Source organism: Echinops telfairi, unplaced genomic scaffold, assembly GCF_000313985.2.
Source record: "Echinops telfairi isolate 266 unplaced genomic scaffold, ASM31398v2 ScPeMD7_16;HRSCAF=60, whole genome shotgun sequence".
In the NCBI taxonomy this organism is placed as follows: domain Eukaryota; kingdom Metazoa; phylum Chordata; class Mammalia; order Afrosoricida; family Tenrecidae; genus Echinops; species Echinops telfairi.
In genome coordinates this window covers 2,829,460-2,854,809 of record NW_022103913.1, presented here as the reverse complement: position 1 = coordinate 2,854,809, position 25,350 = coordinate 2,829,460, and the positions used below count along the sequence as shown (strand labels likewise).

General features: G+C 39.9%; 1 protein-coding gene across 1 annotated transcript in view; it reads right to left on the bottom strand.

Annotated features, from left to right (window-relative positions):
• Nucleotides 1–25,350, bottom strand: part of SLC9A9 (solute carrier family 9 member A9) — an 859,212-nt gene that overhangs the window by 133,111 nt on the left and 700,751 nt on the right. The window contains exon 14 of the mRNA XM_045287469.1: nt 24,634–24,713. Coding sequence (XP_045143404.1) covers nt 24,634–24,713 — 80 coding nt within the window. The remainder of the gene's footprint in view (nt 1–24,633; nt 24,714–25,350) is intronic.

Sequence of the window (25,350 nt, the reverse complement as noted above, 5' to 3'; positions counted from 1 at the left end):
TTTTCCTGATGTGCAATAACCATTATATAAAACTTTCTCTTATACATACGTTTCTATGGATTTGTTTCTCTAAAGTACCCAGACTAACACAAATAGTTAGAGTATATCAGGAGGACAAATGGTTAGAGTATATCAGGAGGTTTTATAGTTCTGAAGCCAAAGTATGTTCAGCTCAACTTCTGGTACCTCAGGTGTCTGCCCATGAAGTCCAGTGGGAGAACTCCTGACAGAGATTTAGCTAGTCTAACAGAAAAATATTTGAATTAAAATGAACTTTTAAAAGAAAAGCTATTTTTTTATTGTTCCTAAGTCTATGCAATAGAGCGTTACCCATCCACAGGCTACACGTGATCCCTGGGACAGCTACTTGCTGTGGTAACAGGCACTGTGGGTTTTTAAGTATAAAGGAAGAAGCATAAGAGAGGTCACCCTTTCCCAAAGGAAACAGACACATCCTCAAACTTTTTCCTTGGATATCCCTTGAAGCCATTTCCTTAGAATTCCTTGAAATCTGCCAGTGTTAAGTTTCTCTGACCTGTTGCCTGTAAATACAGCCAGAATTGATTTCCTGCTCATACAGGCTGCTGAGAAAATCCCTCCCTGGGCCTTTATTATGTTATTCAGGGCTAGGACAGGAAAGACTGTGACTGCTTGGTCCCTTTCCTCACTAATTTTTCCCAGCAACCTGAAACACCTCTTCCCGAATTCTTCACAATAGCCTGAGACTACAGCTTGCAAATGCCAAGTCCTTTGTTTTTTTCCCTCCCCACCTTCATGTAGCAGGAGCCCTGGTGACTGCTAACCAAAAGGTCAGTGGTTCTAACCCACCATCCACTGGCCACATATTCTCAAAAAGATTGCAGCCTTGAAAACACTGTGGGGAAGTTCTGCTTTGTCACACAGGGTTATTATGAGTCGGAACTGACATAACATTACACAACAACAAAAGCTTCCTGTAGACCCAGGCCAAGCCTGGAACAATGTGTCTGCACTGGTCAGGGGAGAAGGCAGCCAAGTCCCGTGGCCTACGTGCACCACAGACCCTTGTTTCTTAGGGGAGAGAGGGCTCCTGGAGTACTCAATAGTACTCAATAGTAATCATGCAACCTACACAGTTCCACCAGCTCACATTCATAAAGCTGGCCCTATAACTAGTTCAAATAGTTTATTCCCACTTTCCTTCCCCCTTTCACACATATTACTCTCAAGTCTCCAGGCCTTCTCCAAATCAAAGTGTTCTGAAGATGAACATTATAGTCATTGGTAATTGTACAAACACTTTGCAAACATCAAGTGCTTCATAAAGTTGAAATGATACTAAATTTCTTGACAGGTTTATAGACCTGAAGGCCCTCAAACTCACTATACAGATATAAACAAATAATTTTGTTACATTTTTATTATTTTTAAATTGTAGCTGTTTTCCTGCTATATTCATGAGTCTGACAAGCACATAAGTCCCCTCTCAGTTTTCCAACATGCCTTACTGAGCAATCTTCCTCCCCAGAGCTCTGGAATCCACAAATCCCCTTATAAGAAATACCTCACTCTTGAATATGTCACCCGCTCCTCTGGGAAGTCATTAGGAATACCTATTGTTGACCCTCCAGTAAGTAGAAGCTGATGTTTTCCAGCTTGAGGCCTTTGCTTCCTGAGCTAGATATCATGCGAACAAAGCCTCCCTATCCTCCCTTCTAAGACGCATTCTGGCTGTACTTCATCTAAGTCCAATCTGATTGTTCTTTTGGCACTCCACAGTACTTCCAATATTCTTTACCAGCATAATTCAAATGTATCAATTCTTCTTCAGTCTTCCTTATTCAGTGCCCTACTTTCACATGCCTATGAGACAATCAAAAATACCTGTCTTAAGGCAGGCTTGCCTTAGTTCTCAAAATGACATCCTTGCTCGTTGACACTTCAAAGAGATCTTGTGCAACTGATTTACCCAGTGCAATACATCTATGTATTAACTATCATTTTCCAGTAAGCAGAGTATATAAAAACACTTAAAAAATTAGGAACTGATAAACAAACACAAGATATGTTTAAGTTTTCTAAGCAAGACAAAAAATATCGTTGGTGCCTAGTGTTCATGTCCAGGTTGACCTTCACCTTGGTCTAGGTGACCTTGGTCTGAGAATGCCCAGCTTTGAATTTTCCTGATAAGTGTCTAATATGTGCCTGATTTCTTTCAAACTCCATTGTTGTGGCTGACCAGCTAATTTAACTTTCTCCTAGTCATTCAGTGGAGACAACTCCCTTTTATCCTTAATCTTACTACCTTTCAAGTGGATGATTTGTAGACCAACAAAGTGTCCTTGAGTCTCATTTTAGAAAGATTAATCTAGGGAACAAGAAGTGATCCAAATCGGTGGTGAGGAGGGTGTAGGAGGCTTGATAGGGCGTGATCAAGGGTAATGTAACCAAGAGTAATTACTGAAACCCAAATAAAGACAGCATGATAGTGGGACAAGAGGAGAGTCAAAGGAAATAGAGGAAAGAGCTAGGAGGCAAAGGGAATTTATAGAGGTCTAAATAAAGGCATGTACATATGTAAACAGACTTATATATGAAGATGGGGAAAGAGATCTATGGGCATATATTTATAGGTTTAGTATTAAGGTAGCAGAAGGACATTGGGCCTCCACTCAAGTACTCCCTCAATGCAAGAATATTTTCTTCTATTAAATTGGCATAGTATGATGCTCACCTTCCCGACACAATTGCTGAAGACAAAGCAGGTGAATAAGAAAATGTGGTGAAGAAAGCTGATGGAGCCCAGCTATCAAAAGATATAGCATCTAGGGTCTTAAAGGCTTGAAGTTAAACAAGTGGCCAACTAGCTCAGAAGCAACAAAGCCCACATGGAAGAAACACACCAGCCTGTGTGATCACGAGGTGCTGAAGGGATCAGTTATCAGGCATGAAAGAACAAAAAATCATATCATTATGTGCTCACCTCCCTGATATGATCTCTGAAGACAAATGGATGCATAAAAAAATGTGGCAAAGAAAGCTGATGATGCCCAGCTACCAAAAGATAAAGCATCTGGGGTCTTAAAGGCTTGAAGGTAAACAAGCGGCCATCTAGCTCAGAAGCAACAAAGCCCACATGGAAGAAGCACACCAGGCTTAGCACACTGGCTAAGGCAGTTGCACCCTGGTCCAACCATCAAAAAGCAAGAAATCTAAGAACTCAAAAGGCGAGGCTTACTGAGGCATTTATCTCTCCGCCCTTCAATTAGCCCCACATGTGTTTAGCGGCAAGGTTGGCACAATAAACTAACTACCTCACCATTACAATGGGAATACTTTTGTTCTGAACTCACTGCCATCAAGTTGATTCTGACTCATAGTGACTTGATAGGACAGGGTAGAACTGCTCCTGTGAGTTTCTGAGACTAAGTGTATGGGAGTAGAAGGTTTTGCCTTTAGTGTAGGTTTAAAAAGCAATCTCTTAATTAAATGATTAATTTCTATTTTAACTCATTTATAGTATAGTGAAGGGGTCCTGGTGGCACAGTGATTGAAGTGCTCAGCTGCAAAATTTGCTAGCTATTCAGAGGGAGAAAGATGAGGCCGTCTTCTGCAAAGATTCCCAAACCCTAAACCTACTGCCATTGAGTCAACTCTGCCGCATACTGAGCTGCATAGGGAGGGTTTCCAAGATAGTGGTTCATATGTTCCCAAACTTCTTCGGCCCACTGTCCCCTTCTCAGAAAAAAAAAATTCCTCAGAGCCTCCCCTGGCAATTAAAAATCTTTGTATTAAGCCTATAATCCAGGATAAAGTGTAAGTATCTGCTTTTTCAGACCCCTTAGATTATTCCAGTGCCCCCAAGGGACAGTATTCCCACTTTCGGAAACACTCCTATGTAGATCTAGCTGTGCAGGGGCAGATAGGCTCATCGGTCTCCCAAAGAGTGACAGGTGGGTTTGAGACGCAGACCTTGCAGTTAGCAGCCTACATTGGCACCAGGGTTCCTTTCTGTGAAGACGACATCCTTGGAAGCCCTCTGGCCACAGTTCTACTCTGTCCCATAGGTAGCTCTGAGTCTGAATCAACTTGGTGGCAATGGATTCAATGGGTTTTGTGTATTAAGTATGGTGGCAGGATACAACCCTGACCTATAATCTTTCCTGATTTAAAACTGTGCAGTCTTCTCTTGTTCTGTTCCAGAGACTGCCTCTTTGCCTGTGTATTCTTTCTCCATGAATACAATAAAGTGTTCTAGAACTCCGGTTCTTTGAATTGCTATCCATAGCTATGATCCACACAGTCAAATGCCTTTGTAAATTAATGAAACACAAATAAGCATCTTTTAGGTATTCTCTGCTTTTAGCCATAATCCATTTAACATTATTAATAACATACATACCTTATTCCACACCCTTTTCTGAATCTAGCTTGAATTTACAGCAATCCCGTTGACATACAGCTGCGTCTATTTTTGAAAGATCTTCAGCAAATTTTTACTTGCATGTGATATTAATTATATTGTTCAATAATTTCCAAATTGTGTTGGGTCACCTTTCTTTGGAATGGGTACACATATGAATCTCTTCCAGTCGACTGACTAGTTATCTCTCTTTCAAGTTCATTGCCAGATGGGTGAGTGCATCCAGCGCTGCATATATTTGGTATTCCATCACATTCTGGAGCTTTTTTCTTTGGCTAATGCCTTCAAAGAGACAGACTTCTCCCTTCAGTAACATGACTTCTTGATTACATGCTACCTTTTGCAATGGATGAATGTCAGTCAAATCTTTTTGGTGTAATGCTTGTATATTCCTTCCATTTCCTTTTGATGACTCCTGCATCATTCAATATTTTGCCCCTAGAATCCTTTGATATAAAACTTGAGGCTTGAAGTTTTCTCCGGTTCTTTTAACTTTACATTTACTGTGTATGTTCTTCCCTTTTGTTTTTCTAATTCTAGGGCTTTGGAAATTTCATTACAATGTTCTAATCTGTCTTCTTGAGCTTCCTTTCAAAATTTTTCTGTTAAGCTGTCTTACTTTATAATTTTTCCCCATTTGATTTAGCTACTCTAAATTCAAGAACAAGTTTAAGCATCTCTTTTGACATATACTTTGTATTTTCATTTTGCATTCTTCATGTATCATATTTTTGATATCATCTCACAGTACCTGGTCTTTGGCCCCAATCTGTTCTTGAGATTGTCTCTAGATTCAGGTGGAACTTGTTTTAATTTTTTCAGCTTCACTCTGACCTTGCACATAATGGTCCATCGTCAGTGCCTGGCCTAGTTTTGGCTGGGGATATTGCACTTCTACAGTGTCTTCCCCCATAGATGTAGTCAATTTGATTCCTGTGTATTCCATCTGGCCATTTTCTTCATGTGTATAATTATTATTTATGCTGTTAAAGAAGTTACTGGTCTTGTAAAATTATATCATGTGATTTCCAGCTAAGTTTCTATCAGCAAGGCCAGATTCTTTTAAACTACTGTCCCTTCCTCTTTCTTTCCAATTTAAAATTCCAGTCACTGGTAATTATCACTGTATCTTAAGTGCATGTTTGATCAAATTCTGATTGAAGAAATTGCTAGAATTCTTCATTTTATTTATCACTGACTTCAGTGGTTGGTGCATAAAGTTGAATATCCATCATATTAACTGGTCTTTCTTGAAGGAGTACAGTCTTATGACACATACCATTGCTCTTCAAGATAGATCTTGAAATATCCTTTTGACAATGAATGTGATGCTATTCCTCTTAATTTTGTCATTTCATTTAGCATGGTAAATCCTATAATCGTCCAAATCAAAATGATCAAGACCAATCAATTTCAGCTTACTTAGGATATTGATCTTGATGCTGTCGACTTCATTTCTAATGACTTCCGGTTTTCCTAGATTTATACTTCTTATATTCCATGTTTTGATTATTAACAAATGTTTACAGCAGGCTTTTTTGAGTTGTGTCTCATTGGCTAATGAAGGTCCCCGAAACACTCCATCCATGTCAAACTCTAATTTGAGTCTCCCCAGGAGTATTTTGAGTGTCTTTCATTGTGCAGGGCTCATCTGGCATTATGTTCTTCTGATATTTGTGGGTTTTCAGTGGCTAATTCCCCAGAAATGGACAGCCTATTCCTCCCTCCTAGTCTGTTCTTAGTCTGCAACCGCCAATGAAACCTGTTCACCCTGGTGACCCTGCTGGCATTTGAAAAACACATAGTGTAGTTTCCAGCATTGTAGCAATATGCAAGTCAGCACAGTGGGACAAACTTCCAGGTATATGTACATGGGTATACATATATGTATATGATACGATATAATATTGAATGTCTTAAAATATATTCTGAAGTAAAAACCTTCTTTCATGTAAAAAGCTAGTTGTTCCACCCCACCCCCCACCCCACCCGCCAAAGTCACTGTCCTGGATAAGTTTATGATTGCTATTCCTCTCATCACAGTCTTGCTGCCCCACACAGCCCTGAGCACTCTTCATTACACATTGGACTGAGTGCCTCTGTGCTTGAGGCACCACGTTGGTCTCCTGACATTAATATGATAAACTCTACTTTTTTATCATACATGAGTAGCCTACATAATTGGGTTACACAAAAACTTTGTAGCTTTACTCCTTACCATTCCAGTCATGCTGAAAAGCTCATCATTTTCCAGATACCCCACACTCTATTCATGCCTTTGCCTAAGCTGTTTTTATTGCTCCCAAACCCTTGACACACTCTTTACCACCCAGTTTCAAGTTTTTTTCTTTGTAGATTTCTCCATTTTCCAAAGCTGGTTATTGACTATACTAACTAACTCTATGATTTCCATAACACACTTGGCTCAAGCAGGCTATTCTTTCTACTTTATCAGATTGCTGGCAGTTGAGGGCAGCCACCACTTTGTATGTGTCTGTAAAGCTTCAGAAGAAGCCAAAATGCATGCTCATGTGTTCTTTAAGGGAAGAAACATTAGATTACCTTCAGTGTAAATAAGTGAATAAAATTTAAACAATGGATTTATTTTTTCCTGTGGGAAGAAATATGAAAACGAAATTAATTCTAGCAGCATTAAGTGTGTAGATACTTGATACTTCCTGTTGTATGAATGAATTTTTGTATGATTTGTGACAGGAAAGGAAAAAGAACAAGAGCTGTGATACATTGCTCTATCTTCAACTCTCTGAGTCACCAAACACAAATGTAAAATTAATACCAGTGAGAGCACTCTGATTACACTAGGCATTAGGAATTTTCATCCTTTGCTTCAAAGGCTCACTCCATTGTTGTCTGGAGACACTCTCCTTTCTCTTCATTCTTCTGATTCTGAACTTTTCAGGCCCATTTATTCAGGCTCCCTTTCATCTATTCATGCCAAACTTGCCATATAACCTTCCCTTGTATTATTTTTTTCTACTCAGAATATTCTTCCTCCTTATTGTTTAATTTTGTTATTAAATCCTAATTCCTCTAGGAACTCTTCCCACACAATTGACAGAATTGTGTTTATTTTCTCAACAAGCTCTTCCTCTGTTAACCACCAATCTACTTGTGTTAGTTACATAATCTCGTGTCAATTTGGTACTTGAGAGGATTAAGTGTAAAGAGGTGGAGTCTAGTCTGTCACTCAGGCCATAGCCAATTAAGCCTCTGTGTGGGCATGGACTTCTCCTGAGAATTCTGGGAACTCTGGTATTTCCTCTTTAGAGGCGGAAGACAGATTCTCGCTCTGCTTACTCCCTTGGAGACTCCCTACTGACAAGGCTCACTCCCTGAGAGATGCTCTACTGACAAGACACATGGCAGTACGCTGATAGACCCCTTGGTCTGGGAACTGGAGAAGCCACGGGGAGACCCCTGCCAGCACTGAGGTGGTTACACCACTGGATCTACAAGACTTTGTACCCTCTGGCCTGTGATTTTCCTGCATTCACCATTTTTGCATACGTGGAGTAAGTCTGAAGCAAACTTTATATATTGGTATCCGATGTATTGGCTAATATCCGACTTATGGGTTTGATCTGGACTGGGTTGGGGTGTTTTTTCAATATTCAATTGCTCTTGTGTATAAACCTCTTTCTTCTACACATATCAGTGTCCATGAATTTGCCTCTCTAGTCTACCCAACTAACACACACTTATCTCCTTAGCTACCCATATTTATGAGCTGGGTTGACAGATGTTCAAAATATATCATTACCATGCACCTTGTGAAGTGAACTTTAATTAGGACATGGGCAGGTGTGCCCAGCATGCTTTGTGTGGTGTCTAACACAGTTTCACATGCAGACAAGTGGTGAATATCTTCAGTGACAAAACAGACCTAAGCCTCTGCCTCACTGTGTCAGGTGGTAACATGTGAATCCAGCAAACACAGCTCATGACGACAGTGTGTTCTGGTAGTTCATAAATCTGTTGGCAGCTTGTAAATACTTTGGTTCCTACTGTTGAGAGGCAGTGACCAAATATTGTTTTTTCCCATGAGTAAAATATATTAAAATGAAATTCAAGATGGGTATCAGTAACATAATACATATATTTTTTTTGCAAATCTTAGCATCTTTTTCTTCTCCTTAAAAAAAAATCAAATGGTTCAAGTACCAACTGAGAAATCTTCAAATATAGCATCACACTCCTAATGATAAAACACCACAGCTTCACATGAAAGGTGCAATAGAAAGATTTCCTTTATCAAAGGAAGGCATAAGAGGAATAATTATCATCAAAGGATTATATTTCTTCCATTGTAGCACAGAAAAAAAATGCAATACTTCTCTAGAAAGTTGAAATTGCTACTTGTGGAGTAATTTTCAGAAAAATAACCATGGACGATGGACTATACCTTAGAAAAATCATAAATGAAACGATTGCATATGCAGGACAGGGGACACAAAAGAACCATCTATCTTCTACCTGTATCCATTTACTCAAGATCAAATAAGAATTATGTCTGATTATTGCCTAAAGGAAACTCTTTGTTTATTGAGATCCAACCCTTTCTCAGAGCGTTAAAATAAGAAAGGGCTTCAAAAAGTTCAGGGAGGAATGGAATTGAAAGGTAGTGGAATCCCCCGCCCCAAACATTCTGAAACTCCATTCTACAGTTGTTACAACTAAAATTCACTATAAGCAGATAAAACAATGAAAATCTTGGTCACACAATAAATAAATGACAATGAATAGTAAATATATTATATGACACCTTCCTTTAAGACACCCAGATATCAGTGGATACAAATAACAATAGAACTGACACTTAGTGAGCATGATTCTAAGTTTTGTTGTTGTTAGTTGCCTTTGAGTTGGCCCCTGACTCATGATAACCATATGCCCAACAAAACAAAGCCTCACCCACCCTGGGTGATTACACATTGGAAAGTTGTGATCCACAGGGCTTTCATTGACTGATTTTTGGAAGTAGGTTTCCAGGTCTTTCTGGTCAGTCCATTTTAGTCTGAAATCACCTTAGTCCATCTACTGAAACATGTCCTCCATTATGCAAATCACTACAAACACATGAGTGGTGGCATGGTGGCTGGTTCTGGGGTGCATTTATTGAGACTAAAACCTGATCTCACTTCTGGCAATATGGATACCTATGTAGGCAGCCCATGCTGGGAGTTCCATGGAGATCGGTGAGTATGGAGATCACAAGGCCCAGTGGGGGATCTGAGGCTGATGGTTAATTTCCATGACAGCCTAGAGTACTTCCTAGAATCAGAAACTGATTTTCACCCCCTCTTATACACTCACTGCAGAGTCCCAGGGACCTGTAGCCTGGTGCAAGGGCTGCCCCAGCCCATGCCACCTGCATGCTTGTGGATCCTACCACAGCTACCACCCCTCAGTCTTCCACCTGTGCCCCAGCTGCTGCACCTCTGGCTCGCCAGTCACTTGACAGAGGCTCTTGCAGCTGTAATTTGAACCCCAAACCACCACCGTCTGCATGCAGCTTTCCCTGACTTGCCTGGGACCATCTCTATGTCTGTTGGCAGCTGCCTCTGCTGCACCCAACATTTTCCTGCATTCTAAGCATGGCTTTCCCCTCTTTCACGCAGGATATTCCCAATGTAAATGTGTGGCTTCCCCTGCTGTGACCAGCCAGCATTCTCCTGCCACCCACATGAGGAGGTGACGATGCAGTGCCCCACTGTCCACATGTGGTACCTCTAACTGCGGACATATTCCTCAGTGCCACCACCCTCCTCACATCTTCCACTCCCGCACCTGAATCCACACTAAATTTTGGACCACAGCCTGCACCGCCTCAGTTGGAGTTCATCAGCCAGTACGTGGCTCCCACAGCTGCAACCAGACTCCTATGAAAGCCCATGTGGTGTTTGAAGGCTACACTTTATACTATGGCCGAATCACTCCAGGGGCTGACTGCGGTGCCCGATGCCTGAGAGGGTCATGCAATCCCCCCCTCCAAAGAATGGAATTCTGAAAATCTAGGGTGAAAGGGAAACTGTAGTGGGACAAAGCTGTAGCCTGACCCCTCAGTTAGTTAGTTACAGGCAGCCTGGAGAAGCATTCCTACCGACCTCTCAAAGAGAGAGCCCAGGGATCTTTGAGTCCCTAGAAAATGGTGCCAAGCTCCTCTAAAATGACACATAGACAACAACTAGCCACAATATCCTCAACTAAAAAACAGGAGAAACAAAATTCAATGTTGGGGGAAGTCCTGAACCTAGTGACATGCATAGAAGAAACAGAAGGTGATCTATCAGAGAAAGAAATCTTCAGAATGCTCCTTGAAGTCATACAGGATATGAGGGAAGCAATACAGAAAAAGGATGAAATGATAGAGACAAAGGCCACACACACACAAAAGGGTAATACAAGAATTAAGGGACAAGATAACAAAAGCAAATAACAAGTCCACAGAATTCACCAACAGACTAGAAGAAGCAGAGATTGTACCAGTAAATTCAAGGATAGCCAGGCAGATTTCAACAAATAGGAAAGACAGTCACACAAGATATTCAGAGAAGTTGGGGGAAAAAAACTCAGAACAATGTCTGATGCTATGAATAGGAACAACATTAGAATAAATGGATTACCAGAACAAGACACAACAAAGTCAACAAGGTCAAAAATAGCGAGGAATTTCATGAGGAAACTTCCCCAGCTTAATATATGAGAATCGGGGAACCATTCAGGAAGCTCAGAGGACACAAGCTAGACTGAATCCCAGGAAGAATTCGCAAAGGCATAAAATAGTTAAACTATTCAACTTTTAGGATAAAGAAAAAATCATAAGAACAGCTGGGGGAAAAAAGGCAGTCTCCTATAAAGGTACCCAAATAAGAACATGCTAAGATCTATTAGCAGACACCACGAAGAAGAGAATGGAGTAACATCTTCTGAAAGTTGAAAGAAAACAATGAAAACCCAAAAATCCTCTACCCAGCCAAATTATCTTCAAGACAGATAAGTAAGAGTCTTCCCAGATAAGGGAAAAATTAAAGAATACATTAAAATAAACCTAGCTATACAAAAATTTCTTGCCGGTCAAGTGTGGTCAGAAGAACAACACCCACCAAGGACAAATAGGAGACCACCACGCAGAGCAACTCCACCCAGAGGCCAACACAGCCCCCAAGATAACATTGGCTCAATAGTGAAAAGAAGCAAAGAATACCCCTCCTCACACACACACACACACACACCACACTGATAAGAAGGGAGGTAGGAAAACATACAACACAAAAGATATGAGATGGCATCAGAGAGTCCACAGATGTATGTAATAACTCTGAATATCAATGGACTGAACTCACCCACTAAAAGACAGAGACTATCCGTCTGGCTTAAAAAACACAACCCAGCCATCTGCTGCCTAAAAAGACACATTTTCAAGTTTGCAGACAAAAATGGGCTGAGAATCAAAGGCTGGAGTAAAATATACCAAGCAAATGGCAAATCAAGCGTGGCAGTGTTGCAATCCTAATCTCTGACAAAATTAATCTCAAGGGTGCAAGATATAACAAGAAAAGGCGGGGGGGCACTATATAATGTTCAAGAGATCAGTAGTCCAAGAACCAGTGAGCATAATAAATATCTACATGCCCAATGAGAGACCCACAAAATTCATCATTCAAATGCTCCAAAAAATGAAAAAAATCACAGGCACAACAATCATATTAGGTGACTTTAATACACCACTTTTCAAAAAAGATTAATCACAGGAAAAGAAACTTAACAAGGAAGCTACAGAGCTTCCTTATCATTAGGCAACTTGACCTGATAGACATTTTCAGAGCTTTCCGCCAAATTGTGAAAAAAACAACAACCCCAAAACATATTATTTTCAAGCTCACATGGCACACACTCAAAGATAGACCATATACTGGGACAAAAGTTGAGCCGGTGTAAATTCAAGCACAAAAAAGGTCACTCAGACTTTACTCTTGGACCACTATGCCATAGACTGGAAATTAACAAAAGAATGATTAAAAAAAACAAAGCAAACAATTGAAGGGTGAATTACTCTACTGCAAAGTGAGTGGGTACTGGCTTAGATCAGAGACAAAATTAGGAAGTTTTTAGAAACCAACAGGAATGACAATATGATTTACCAAATCCTTTGGGACACAGAAAAGCACTTATCAGAAGAAGTTTGATCACAATGAATACACACAAGGAAAAGGAAGAGAGATTATGTTTGATTTGCTAGCACAAAGCCTCCACCAAAGAAAGCATAGTCAAGAGGAAAGCCCTACTAATAGCAAAAGAAAAGAAATAATAAAAATCAGGGCTGAGATAAATGAGAAGGAGAATAAGAAACAATGGAAAAATCCATGCAGCGAAAAGCTGGGTCTTTGATAGAATTAACAGAATTGCTAGACCACTGGCAAACCTAACCAAAGAAAGGAAGGAACAAATATCCATAACCAGGATGAGGGATGAAACAGGGGACATTACAATGGACTCTAATGAAATTAAAAGGCTAATTACACAGTACTATGAAGGCCTACACTCTAATGAATTCAAAAATTTGGAAAAACAAAACCCTCCCTAGACTATCCCAGATGGATGTCAAGAACCTCAACAGACTCATAGCAATAGACAATATAGACAAGATTATCAAAAGAATACCAACTAAAAACACTCCCCAGGCCAGATGGCTTCATGGGAGCATTCTACTAAACATTCAGGGAAGAACTGACACCAATTCTACACAAACTCTTGCAGAGCATAGGAAAAACATGGCAAACTCCAAAACTTTTTCTATGAAGCTAGTATAACACTAATATCTAAAATGGGCAAGGATCCTACCAGAATTGAAAACTCCAGACTGATATCTCTAATGAACATCTATGCAAACATCCTTAACAAAATACAGCAGACACATGGGTGAAGGCAGACTGGATGATGTATGATATGAAAGTAATAATAATTTATCATTTACCAAGGGGTCATGATGGTGGGAGGGTACAAGGGTTGGGGAGGGAGGGAAAAAAGAAGAGCTGATACCAAGGGCTCAAGTAGAAAGAAATGCTTTCAAAATGATGATGGCAGCATATGCACAAATGTGATTGATACAATTGATGCATGGATTGTTATAAGAGCTGTAAGAGCCCTTAATAAAATGATGAAAAACAAATAAACAAAGAAACAAAATTTGGATCTCCAGCACAGAAGGCAAGAATCCTGAACCACCAATGTCTCCACACTGTCTTACATGCCTCATATTAATTTATTTCATCCTCAAAACTAGTCCCATTTTGCAGATGAGAGTCTCAGGCAGAGAGGGATTAAATAATTTTCCAAAAATTACATAGCTACTAAGTGGATGAAGTTGCAATAGCAAATTAATAAATCCTGACCGTTGATTCATACTTTCCCTTTTTTAAAAACAACCAAATAGTGAAATGTCTAAGTGTCACAAACACGCTACTGAGAAGGCATTTTTAAACCAGAAATTTTTAAAGGAGCCATATTATGATGTAATTTCTATGAAAATTTGTTATGTGGTATTCCTGATGCCCATAACACTGCCTGCTATACATGGTATTCTCATACTAAACATGTGATAAATGAATGAATGAATGAGGAGAGTAGATAAAGTGCCTTGCGCTGAGAAAACACTATGTACTTGTGTGTATATATGTATTTTTTCATTTGATTTAAAGGAATTTTTCTGTGACTCCATATTGCAAAGGGATGAGTCGTCTGATTTCTCACTTGCGGAAATACAGATTTTAATATCATTTGATTGAAGTAAAGACAAAATACTAGCAAAATCTCATCTAATAGAAATATTAAATATTTTGCCAAGGAGGAAGGACAACAAATCATGGTGCTAAAACTCATGTAGAATACTAATATCATTTTAGATAAACCAAACGATCATCTTGAGAACTACAGTTTTTGGGGGTTTCTTTTGTATTACCAGCAGGGGATATATCACATTTGGGCAACAAATCATACTGTCCTACTTGCATAACTTGTCAAAAACAGTTTATGGGATGTTGCTTTTATGTTGAGGCTTTTGTCTTCAGAAAATCGGACTGTTGATTTTACATATATTTTGACTCTGAGAGAGAAGTGAGTGACTTGCCATTACCAAGTTTGTTAGTGTTTCTCCTGAATCTTACTTTTGTTGTGTTGTTGCCATTACAAAGCATCAGCAGTGCCTGCATGCATAATTTAATGACTTTGACTGCATTCTTTCAGTTGTACACTGTCCTCATTTTCTGAGTTGTTCCTCCCCCATTAACATAAACTCCCTGACCCCTAAGATCCTGTGCTCATCTTTTGAGTTGCTGTTTTCAATTTGATCCTATATAGATAGCTCTTCAAAAAGCGCAATGCTCAAGGCAAATGTTTGTTTTGTTTTTACTAGTGAAGCTATTGTTTGCTTTTAAGATGACTTCAGGGGACAGTTTTGGTTTACTGTTTAAGATGATCTCAGAGTGAGCAGGAAGCTGTTTTAATAACTAGACAATATTTCTAATGTATTCAGCCAAAGCAGAAAATAATAGCTATCATTGCTCGAAGACTCAAGTTATGACCTGAACAAAGGGCAACCCACATTTTCAGGGACTGTTAAATTCCCCTGCATTGGTTCCCACCAAAAAGTCATGGGAACAAGTGTCTACTATGCCCATATTGTTTGCTTTTGGACTGTAGTGCCTATTACAAGGCTTAACACATAGAAGGCACCCAAGAAATTGCCATTAAATAAAAGTTATCTGTGATAGTGAAGGTTCACTGTGCCAACCTGGCTGATAAACACATGTGGGATTAATTGAAGGGCGGAGGGATAAATGGCTCAGCGAGCCTTGCCTTTCGAGTTCTCTGGTCTCTTGTTCTGTGATGGTCAGACCAGTGTGCGGCTACCTTAGCTAGTCCTTTGCCTCAGCGGGCAAGGCTCACTTCCTCCGAGACATCCCTGAGGAGAAGCCACATGGACTTACCCCGATGAAGCCCTGGTTGCTGGAGCAGCCGTGTGGAGACCCCTGCTTGCGCTGAGATGATTACATGTTCACTGATTTGGCTTTCCTCCTGCACGTGGCATGATTGTGTGTATTTTGCGAGTTTGAGGAGGACTTTGTAAATCGGTGTCAGACATATGGGCTATTGTTGGACTTATGGGCTTGGACTGGACTGGGTTGGGATGCTTTCTTAATGTACATTTACCTGTTATATAAAACTCTTATATAAATATGAGTTTCTGTGGATTTGTTTCTCCAGTCTACCCAGACTAACACAGTATCTTACACTCCCTGCTATCCTCCCTAGTGTCTACTGGAAGTAACATCCACTCCACATCATGATTGAGAAACTTTGGATGAACTACCAAAGAAGCCATCAGATTAAAGCTGTACATTGTATGCCAGGCAAACTTACGACAATAGCATCACACACATCTTAATGCTGCCAGAGCTCAGTGAATGGACATCCTTCTTACTGGTGATCTTTGGATCCTCTGGTGGATACAGCATACTCCTTTTTTGATTAGGAATGCTGGCTTCAAGTCCATGGGTGACCTTGGATATGCCTCTTTTCTCCTCCAGGCTCAGTTCCCTCATTCATAAACCGGGGATCACAGAGCTAACATCCCTTGATACTCTGAGAGTTTCTTGTGAAGCAAACTCAAGTCATTCACAAGGCCATCTCAATAAATAGTTCACAGATTCTACAGCTAGTTAGAATAGAGAAAACTGCAATGCAATGATCACCATTTAAAATGGAAACTGCTGCTCACAACATTCATACCTCTGAGTCAAAATAACTGTGACTGTGGGAAACAATGAATTCTGTCATGTTTTAAGAGAGGGAGAGCTGTTCTCTCCCTTCCTCCCTCTCTCCTTTTCTTCTTCCTGTTTTCCTGCCTTCCTTTACTTTTCTTTGATTTCTTGCTTGTTTTTACACTAAAATGCCATTACATTTAAGTCCTTGGTTCTGAGTATCATTTTGAATGACCCTGATGGTCATATTTACTTCTCCTGGAATCACTGTGGTATGGGAAGGGCTTTGGTACCAGCCACTTCCCCTGCCAGGCTCTTCATGGAAAATGCCAAAGTTTCACCATCCCAAGCAAGTACATACTTCCTTGGCCCTTTCACCTTGTTGATATTACAGGGACTGCAGTGTACCCTTCATCCAAACCAGTGATGGGAATGAAGTCTTCATCCATGTGGCTTTATGCAATTTTGTTACTGTGTCAACTCGCTAGTTCTTTGTTCTCTTTGAGATTTCTCTCCACTTTTAGAAAATGGTGGTAACCACATGATATCACCTTATATTTAGTCGATGTTGGTGTAAACGAAGTACAAAAAATGTTTGTAGGCTGCCCTTTTCTTCATTTTGGAAAGGCTATTTTTATCTGGTGTCATTCACATTCATAGCATTAATGTGTACACCTGCTTACAGAGAGAGATAATAAATAACAGAATGGAAAGAACTCTGGAAGCAGACAGTCTAGCAGGATCATTAGTCACCAATGAATGAAACAACATAAGATTCCCAAGTCAGAGGTAACAAGGCGGCCCTGAGTAATATGCTGATTAGACTTCTGAAAATGGAGTAAGCAGGTATCCATTTCTGCTTCTAACCTTCTCATTATGAGATTATCAGTGACGGTGACAGGTGGTTCTTCAATTGTGATTTTGTTACTAATAAGTCAACACATGATCAGTGAGATATGATTATTCCAAATCTCCTAGAGAAAGAATGGCTTCTAAGTACTCAGGTACTCAGGCTTGAAGGTACCTCATCAGTCATCCTATTAAATAAGGGTAGGTAATCAGTCCTGGGAGGAAATTCAGCTGAGGCAGTGAAGACCCAAGTCTTCCGTGAGTGGTTGTCATTGTCTAGGACAGTGGTTCTCAACCTTCCTAATGCTGCGACCCTTTAATATAGTTCCTCATATTGTGGTGACCCTCAACCATACAATTATTTTCGTTGTTACTTCATAACTGTAATTTTGCTACTGTTATGAATCATAATGTAAACATCTGGAATGCAGGATGTATTTTCATTGTTACAAATTGAACATAAAGCTTAGTGATTAATCACAAAAACAATATGTAATTATATATTGTGAAATATTTATTTCTAGTTACAAATAAATGAAAATTGTCTTGAAGCATGGTGTAGCATGGATAACAGTCTTCATGCTGGGTACTCGTATATGGGCATATGTGCATGTGAGTGGACCCGCCTGGAGATGAGAGAGGAAAACATGTGTTTTCTGATGGTCTTAAGCGACCCCTGTGAAACAGTCTTTTGACACCCCCCCCCCTCCGAGGGTCACGACCCACAGGTTGAGAACAGCTGGTCTAGGGAGAGAGATGCTGAGTCTGGAGGAGAGGTATCTGCAAGGGGTGTGCCCTAAGGCAGCCTGGGTAAAAACATAATACCTGGAGTTAAAAAAAATAATACCTGGAGTAAAGTTGCCTTGGATAAAACATATTGATAGATGCTTGCTTGCTTCACTTATTCATTTATCCATTCATTCGCTCAACAAATACCTAGATGCCATGATGTTTCAGCACTTTTCTGTACCTGAGGACATATGAGCTAATGAAAACAAAACTAAATCCCTTCCCCTAGAAAGCACATATGTCTTGGTTGAAAGAGACTGCTAATTGAACAATAAGCAAAGTGCATGCTGTGTGATATGGTAAGAAGTGTCATGGCAAAAATAAAGCTGTGAAGGATTGAGGGAATGCTTGTATACAGACTGGCAATTTAGATACGGAGCTAGGAAGGTCTCACTGAGGAGTTGAATGAAAGAGATAAAGGAAGGAAGCATGTGGATGTCTAAAAGAAGAGCATCCAGGCAGAGGGAACAACCCGTGGAAAGATCCATAAGTAGGAATGTGCTTAGCCTATGTGAGCAAGGTCAGGAGATCCAGAGTAAGCAAAGTAGAGAAAGGTAGGAGAAGAAGACAGATGTATACTCATTTGTTGCCACTGAGTTAATGCTGACTCACAGTAATCATATAGACAGGGTAGAACTGCTCCTGGGGCTTTCTAAGGCTGTAACTATTTATGGGAGTAGAAATCTTTATCTTTCTCCCATGGAATGGCTAGTAGTTTTGAATGGTTGACCTTGTGGTTAACACCCAATGTGCAACCACTATGCCACCGGACAGCAGATCATAACTTGAACCTTCTCATCAATAGGAAAGGACATTCTCCTTTGGGACTATAATAATTTAGGAATTTTCTCTGTTTTGTACTTATATCTCCTTTTGAGTTTGACTAGAGGGAGTCCATCCCTATGAGATAGAACTATTCTTGACTGTTTAGCACAATGAAATTTCTGTCCCTGAAAAGGTGAAGATCTGGCTCAGGAAACTGGGGACTCATTCATCATGCTTCCCTCTGGGTGACCAATCCTGGATAGGACCCTAGCCTTGCTGTCACCCTATATCTTTTCCACAGATGCTTGAGGACATGTGAGCTCTGTACCCCACAATGTAAGAAGTCACAATTATTCATTGCCCTAAACATGGCTTTCTGAATACATTGACATGGGATTTTATATGTAGCATAAGGAATATTAGGGACATAAATTTGTAAACATTAAACTTCCTTAAGTAGATTTATGGAATTTAGAGTTATATAGATTTAGTCTTGATTCATAGAATTGACATTTATGAGCTATGAGAGCTTAAGAAAGTTATTTGCATCTTCTAAGACTCAATTTCATCCATATAAAGAAGTTATTATAAGAATTAAATGAAATATTATGTGCAATGGCAAAGCATCAGTGCTCAGTAACAATCTCTGATTCTTCTCAGTTTTGCATAATTCAGGACTACTGCATACATTGAATCAAAACCAAACCTTAAATACTTATCTATGTCAATGCTATCATTTTCTAACATTATTGAATTGGGGAATCCAGGTTTTTTTCAATAGCTATTAGCCACTTATCAGTCCAATAGTGTTGTGCAGTACTCTGAAGTGAGATCCTCCCAGCCTTCTAGGGAGTGATGGGGATGAAACAAAATAATAATTAAGAAAACACCTGACACCATTCTTGGTCATTGTTTACACTTATTTCTTTTAATTTTTATTATTTTCATTCTCCTATATTTCTTGGGACACTTTATAGAATATATATGCATGTAGATTATTTATGTTACAAAATTAGAAAAACAACAGTTGTCTGAGCAAATTAGGTGTGTTTTCTGGATTAAAACAAAAAACAAACGAAAAAACAATTGTTGATTTTGACACATGGTAACTATATGTGGTGAGTATGACTGCTTCATGGGGTTCTCATGACTGAGACCCTCAAGAATAGATCTTTAGTTCTCTCTTTGGTAACATCAATCTTTCAGTTAGTAGTTGAACACTTAATTGTTTGTGCCTGATAACTTGGGAAGGTCCTTCTATAAACTCTTGTTCTGAAAGAGAACATGAGGCTGTCTGCTCTTATAAAGAGTTATAATCTAAGAAACTCTATACAGTGTCACTTAGTCAGAATCGACTCAATGGCAATAGGTTTAATTTGGGTTTGGGTTCTATTCTTCTATCTGACTATTGGGCATAATTGAATGTGAATTGGGTGTTTTATGTGTCAATTGAACTAGGTTATCTTGCCTTTTATTCAAACCAACATTAATTTGGGTGTTGCTGTGAAGACATTTTGGAAATATGGTTAGCATCGACAGTTAGTTGACCTATGTAAAGGAGACTGTTCTTAGTAAAATGGGTAGACCTTATACAATCATCTAATCTGTTGAAATCCCTTAAGTGAAAAGTTGAGGTTTCCCTAAGAAGGAAAAAATCCTTCCTTAAGAAAGAAGCATAAATCCTGTCTGGGAGGTTTTAGTCTGCCATCTATCCTACCGATTTCAAATTGAATAGCCCCAACCAAACATGTCAATTCCTTAAAACAAAATAAGTTTCCTACTACATACACAAACACCACTCTATAATACATACATAGTAATATATATATATATAATGTGGGCTTCAAAAAGTTTGTGGTAAAAAATGGAATTTTTCCGTACACTTTTTGAAGCATACATACACACCTGTGCGTGTATAATGACAATTGATTATGCATGTGTGTATATATCTATCCTTTTTCTCTAGAGAATCCCAACTGATGCACACAAGAGGTGATTTACTATACTTATCTTTTTTCAGTTATTCTTTTGTGTTAGGCATGGTTCTCTAGAGAAACAAAACCAGGACACTTATGATTAGATAGATAGATAGATAGATAGAATTTATACAGAACAAAGGAATATAATGGCTAATTAGTTCACAGAGCCATACAGAGGACTCAGTGGAACACTTAATATACTGGAAGTCCTTCAATTTATGAGCCCAGGTCCAAGGTCAAAGAAGCAGACAGCTGAGTCTTCCCTTGGGCAATGCCAGCAGACTCCCCCACAGGCAGCAAACAGCAGGGTGGGTCACTGAGATAGTTTATTGTGCCAGCTTGGCTGATAAACGCAGGTGGGATTGACTGAAGGGCAGAGAGATAAATGGCTTGGTGAGCCTTGCCTTTCTTGTCTCTTGCTCTGTGATCATTGGACCAGTGTGCGGCTGCCTTGCTTGTTCTGTGCCTCGATTTAAAGGCTACACTACCCGTGGGACGCCTAGCCTGTGGACTGTGTCACTGTAAGTTGAGGTCCCTTTAAGACTTCTCTGGAGCTGGGGACTCGCGGTTGGTGACCTGCCTTGTGATTGGATGCTGTGCTGACATAGCCTAGCTCTCTCTACAAATAGAGGAAGATCTGGTATCAGACAGAGACTTGAAGGACTGCTAGTCTCTCAACTTTCTCTCACGGACGTGAGTTGCACTAAGCCATTTGTAGTGCTTTCTAATTTAACTGTTTATTTCTTGTATTATATATTCATCTGTATATGATTTAACAGTTCATTTCTTGTTATATATCTAATTATCTTTATAAATAAATATATTAAATTATCAGGAATTTAGTTTTATCTCTCTAGAGAACCCTGTCTAATACAGTCACCAACAGTCAGCAGGTCAGGAGCTTTGCAAAGTAGCCCTGGATGGGATATTGAACTCAAGCTATGCAAGATGACAGGATCCACCAGCTTCAAGCTCAAGCAATGTACACACCAGCAGCGTGGTGAAGTAGGTCTAGAAGGAGCTCAAGCTCTAGCGACATGATCCACTGGTTGGCTTATCTCAGAGGTATTGTGGCCCACAAGTTGTGGCAGAGAAGTAGCTGAAGCAGCTCCGTTCCAATTACCAGAGAGCAAGAGAGCCAGGGGTGGACCTTGCTGAGCCATTTATCTCTTTGCCCTCCAATCAAACTGCAACCTGATTAATCCCACATGTTCCTATTGGCCAGGTTGGCACAATAAACCTACCTATCACATCATTCTAGTGTCTCATTTGCATGATACACTTTTACTAAAACAAAACTTGAGCAGCTCCAAACTACACAATCCATTTATTCCATTCCTAGACAATTTGTTTGGCCCAGGTCAGGTAGCCTGAGCCCATGGTGGAGGGAGCATGCCTACACTGGTAGTGGCAAGCATGGCTTGCCTACAAGATTCATGAGCACATAATCTGGGTTCTAGGTAGACAATAAAATGAACATAAATGCCAAGTGGACAATGCATTTATAAAGTATAGGTACATAAAGAGGTCAGAGTCAAACCTGCTTGGCTTGCTACTCTGTGAGTGTAAAGGCAGAGCCTGTCTACAATATAAAAGCCCCGTTGTCTTAGTGGACATCTGTTTACCCAGTGATGGCAGCACTGTACTTCCCAAAATGAACGCACAGAAGGACAAACGGCCATGAGAAGAGATGTCATTAAGGGTGTAAATCTGCTTTCATATTTGCTAGTCTTTTGCTAGCCTGTCCATAATTGCGTGAAAATAAACTCCCAGGAAAAGTGAGCCTAAAACAATGACATCACTGAATGCAGTGTTATTGTTCTCAGCGAACACTTTGTGTGGGCTCCCACATTAATTTTCTTGCTTCTGAGTTATTTTTTATACTTCACCCCTTTTCTTCACCGTAAACCTTCCTCACAGCTCTGACATATTTTGAAAAAAACATCTTTGCTCTCACTTCTTGGTTTACTACTGTCCTGCTGTGCATTTCATGATACCCCAGCAGCCTTTGGTTTAGTCTTTCATCACATCGATATATGTAATTTTCATAGACATGTGGTAATTAGATACATGTGAGTATAAGCAATGGCAGGGGCAAATTATGTTTCCAGATGAGAAATCAACCAGGGGCATAGTCTAGCATACGCTTCTAAGGCCCAGCTTCTCTTAGAGAAGCCAGGGAGTTTTTGAGGAGTTAATGAGCTACCAGAACCTCTAAAAGCAAACCCGTCTCTGCAGGTTTGATTCTGACTCGTTGCTACCCTATGCATTCAGAGTAGAATGTGCTATGTTGGGTTTTCAATGGCAGTGATTATTGCCAGGCCCGTCTTCTGAGGTACCTCTAGGAAGACTAGAATTGCCAACTTTTTGGTTAGTTGTCAAGTGCTTAATGTTTGTGCCACCCAGGATTTCTACCATAACCCCCAAGAGGTTGTTAATGGCCCAAAAGGATTACTTTTAAGGTGGTGGCAACCCATTTGGCTTTACATGCACCTGACCGAGGAAGGCAAGACATAATAGGATCAGGTTTCACTGCACTCTGCTTTACTGAGCTTCACAGAAGCTGCAAGGTTTTTGTTGTTTGTTTATTTGCCAATTCTGGGTTCATGGTGACTAACTGGATAGCAAGTCTACCTATGCCATTTTCCCAATGGCATGTGCTCACTTCGTGTTTCTGTTAAGTTTTGGTAATTCCCACAGTATCTCAACATTTTCTCATAATGCTATTGCACATTTACTAGTATAAACATAACTTTCATATTCAATAGGACATAAAAAATACTCTTGGACTGGTTTTACTTTGATATCTGATTCATCACATTGGCCTGGAACCAGACTTGCAATATCTATGAAGTATAAGGTATTTGACCACCGATAACAAAACTATGAAAACACAAAACCCCAAACCTTTACCTCTTATATCACCATCCTGCTCAACTTTCTTGGAATGCTCAGCTTTCACCCAATTGCTTTCCAATTCTCATATTGGTCCCCTTTTCTCAGATGGCTTCTCTGCACATCTTCCTGGCTTGGTTTATTTCTCTGTCCTCCGCAGTCACTTCTCTAAGTGGTTTTCCTTTCTTTCCTACTGTGATTTCCATGAGTTTCTCTGGCTTCTTCTCCCTTTTCCATTTTTACCTTCTCTCGTTGGCTACTCTTGGGATCTTCCCCTCCCCCTCCATGTTAAGTCTTCCTGCCCCACCTATCTGTTGTGGCCTTCATCATTGCTTATGTGCTTAAACTCCTCCAGTGACTGACGTTTTCCTTCTGGAAGAAGGGAGATTTATGAGTGTGGAAAACTAGCTACAAAGACCCCAATGCATTCCATTTGTAGCACAGTCCCTTTTTCAGCTCGCTGGTGTCTTTGTCCTAGGATTAGAGATGGACCACTTACTGCAGCTCACAATGGGGAATCTCTTCAGGCTTGATTTCTCAGCCCTTTCAATCACAGGGCAGAGCAAGGTGTGTCTGGGTGACTACGCTTACACTGATTGCTAGAATGTTAAAATTGTCTTTCACTGAGGAAAAACAAAACACAGAACTTGCTCCATTCTGCCAGGAAAAGAAAGCACCACTGTTAAAGAATATGATGGATCAGACTCATTCCCCTTGGCCCCATCATCATTTTCCCCACAGCATGAACAAAAATACACAGATAGGTTCTTAAGGGAAAAGAACAAGAGATTTTCTGGGTCACCCTGACTGAAGGGACGGTTCCTACAATGCCAACTCAACCTAGGGTATTCCCAAAAGGAAGGGCAGATGGCTTCTTCAAGGACTGTGTGATTTTATCACTGGGTCTTAGACACGGTCATCAACACACCAAATACATTTGCTGCTGAGATACTTCACCTTAGCTCTTGGATATATTGAAGTATTAACTTTCCAGTTTTCTTGATTATTTGAAACCATTCTTTCTTGTGCTTTTTAAAACATCAGTATGGCCATGAATTTGTTTTACCTTTCTGCGTTTGTCACCAGGCAGAAGCGCACATCTCAGTGATGAAGCGCCTAGTGCTGCGCTCCGCCATGTGGCAGCGTCTGAGAGATCACCTTAATCCAAGGATACTTGTGGTCAAAACCATACCACATCCTGAAGAGCCACGCACTCTCCGTTTTTGTCGTGTTTTTATCCAAACTATTTGCTTCCTGGGGAGAAACAATTAAAAAAAATGCATTGGAAAAATAACAGAATATATTTCAATACAAAAATACATGTCAAACCCAATTAAATTCAACTAGATATGAAAAAAATTAGGTACAGGCCTTTTCATCCAAATGGTAAACTGGTTGCCAAGAAAAATCAGCTCACAGATCTTGCCCTGTGGCTGGAACTCTTGTGACATAATTCAACATTTACTTTTCTTAATAATTCCAATTTTATCAAACTGCTAAGAAATGCCATCATTTTTGACATCAATAAAAATGATCCTTCTGCCAGATTGCTATTATGGGAATTTTTCAGTTTACTTCTGTCAAACTTGGATGGGATTTATTTATGACTTACCCAAAGGTCAAGACTAAAGGGATGTCTAATAAATGTTATACTAGTTTTCACTCATTTTCTTCTTAAATAAGTCACTTGCAAAGGCTATAGTTAATGTTTGATAGCTTTCTGCTTAGAAAAAAACATCCCTCAGCTCTCATCCGATTCTGATTCATAGCGACTGTACAGAGCAACATAGACGTGCTCCCCTAGTTCTTCTGTGGCTATACATCTTTCTGGAAGCAGAGGATCTCAGCGTCCTCCGACAGAGCAACTAGTGGGCTCCATCTACTGAACTTT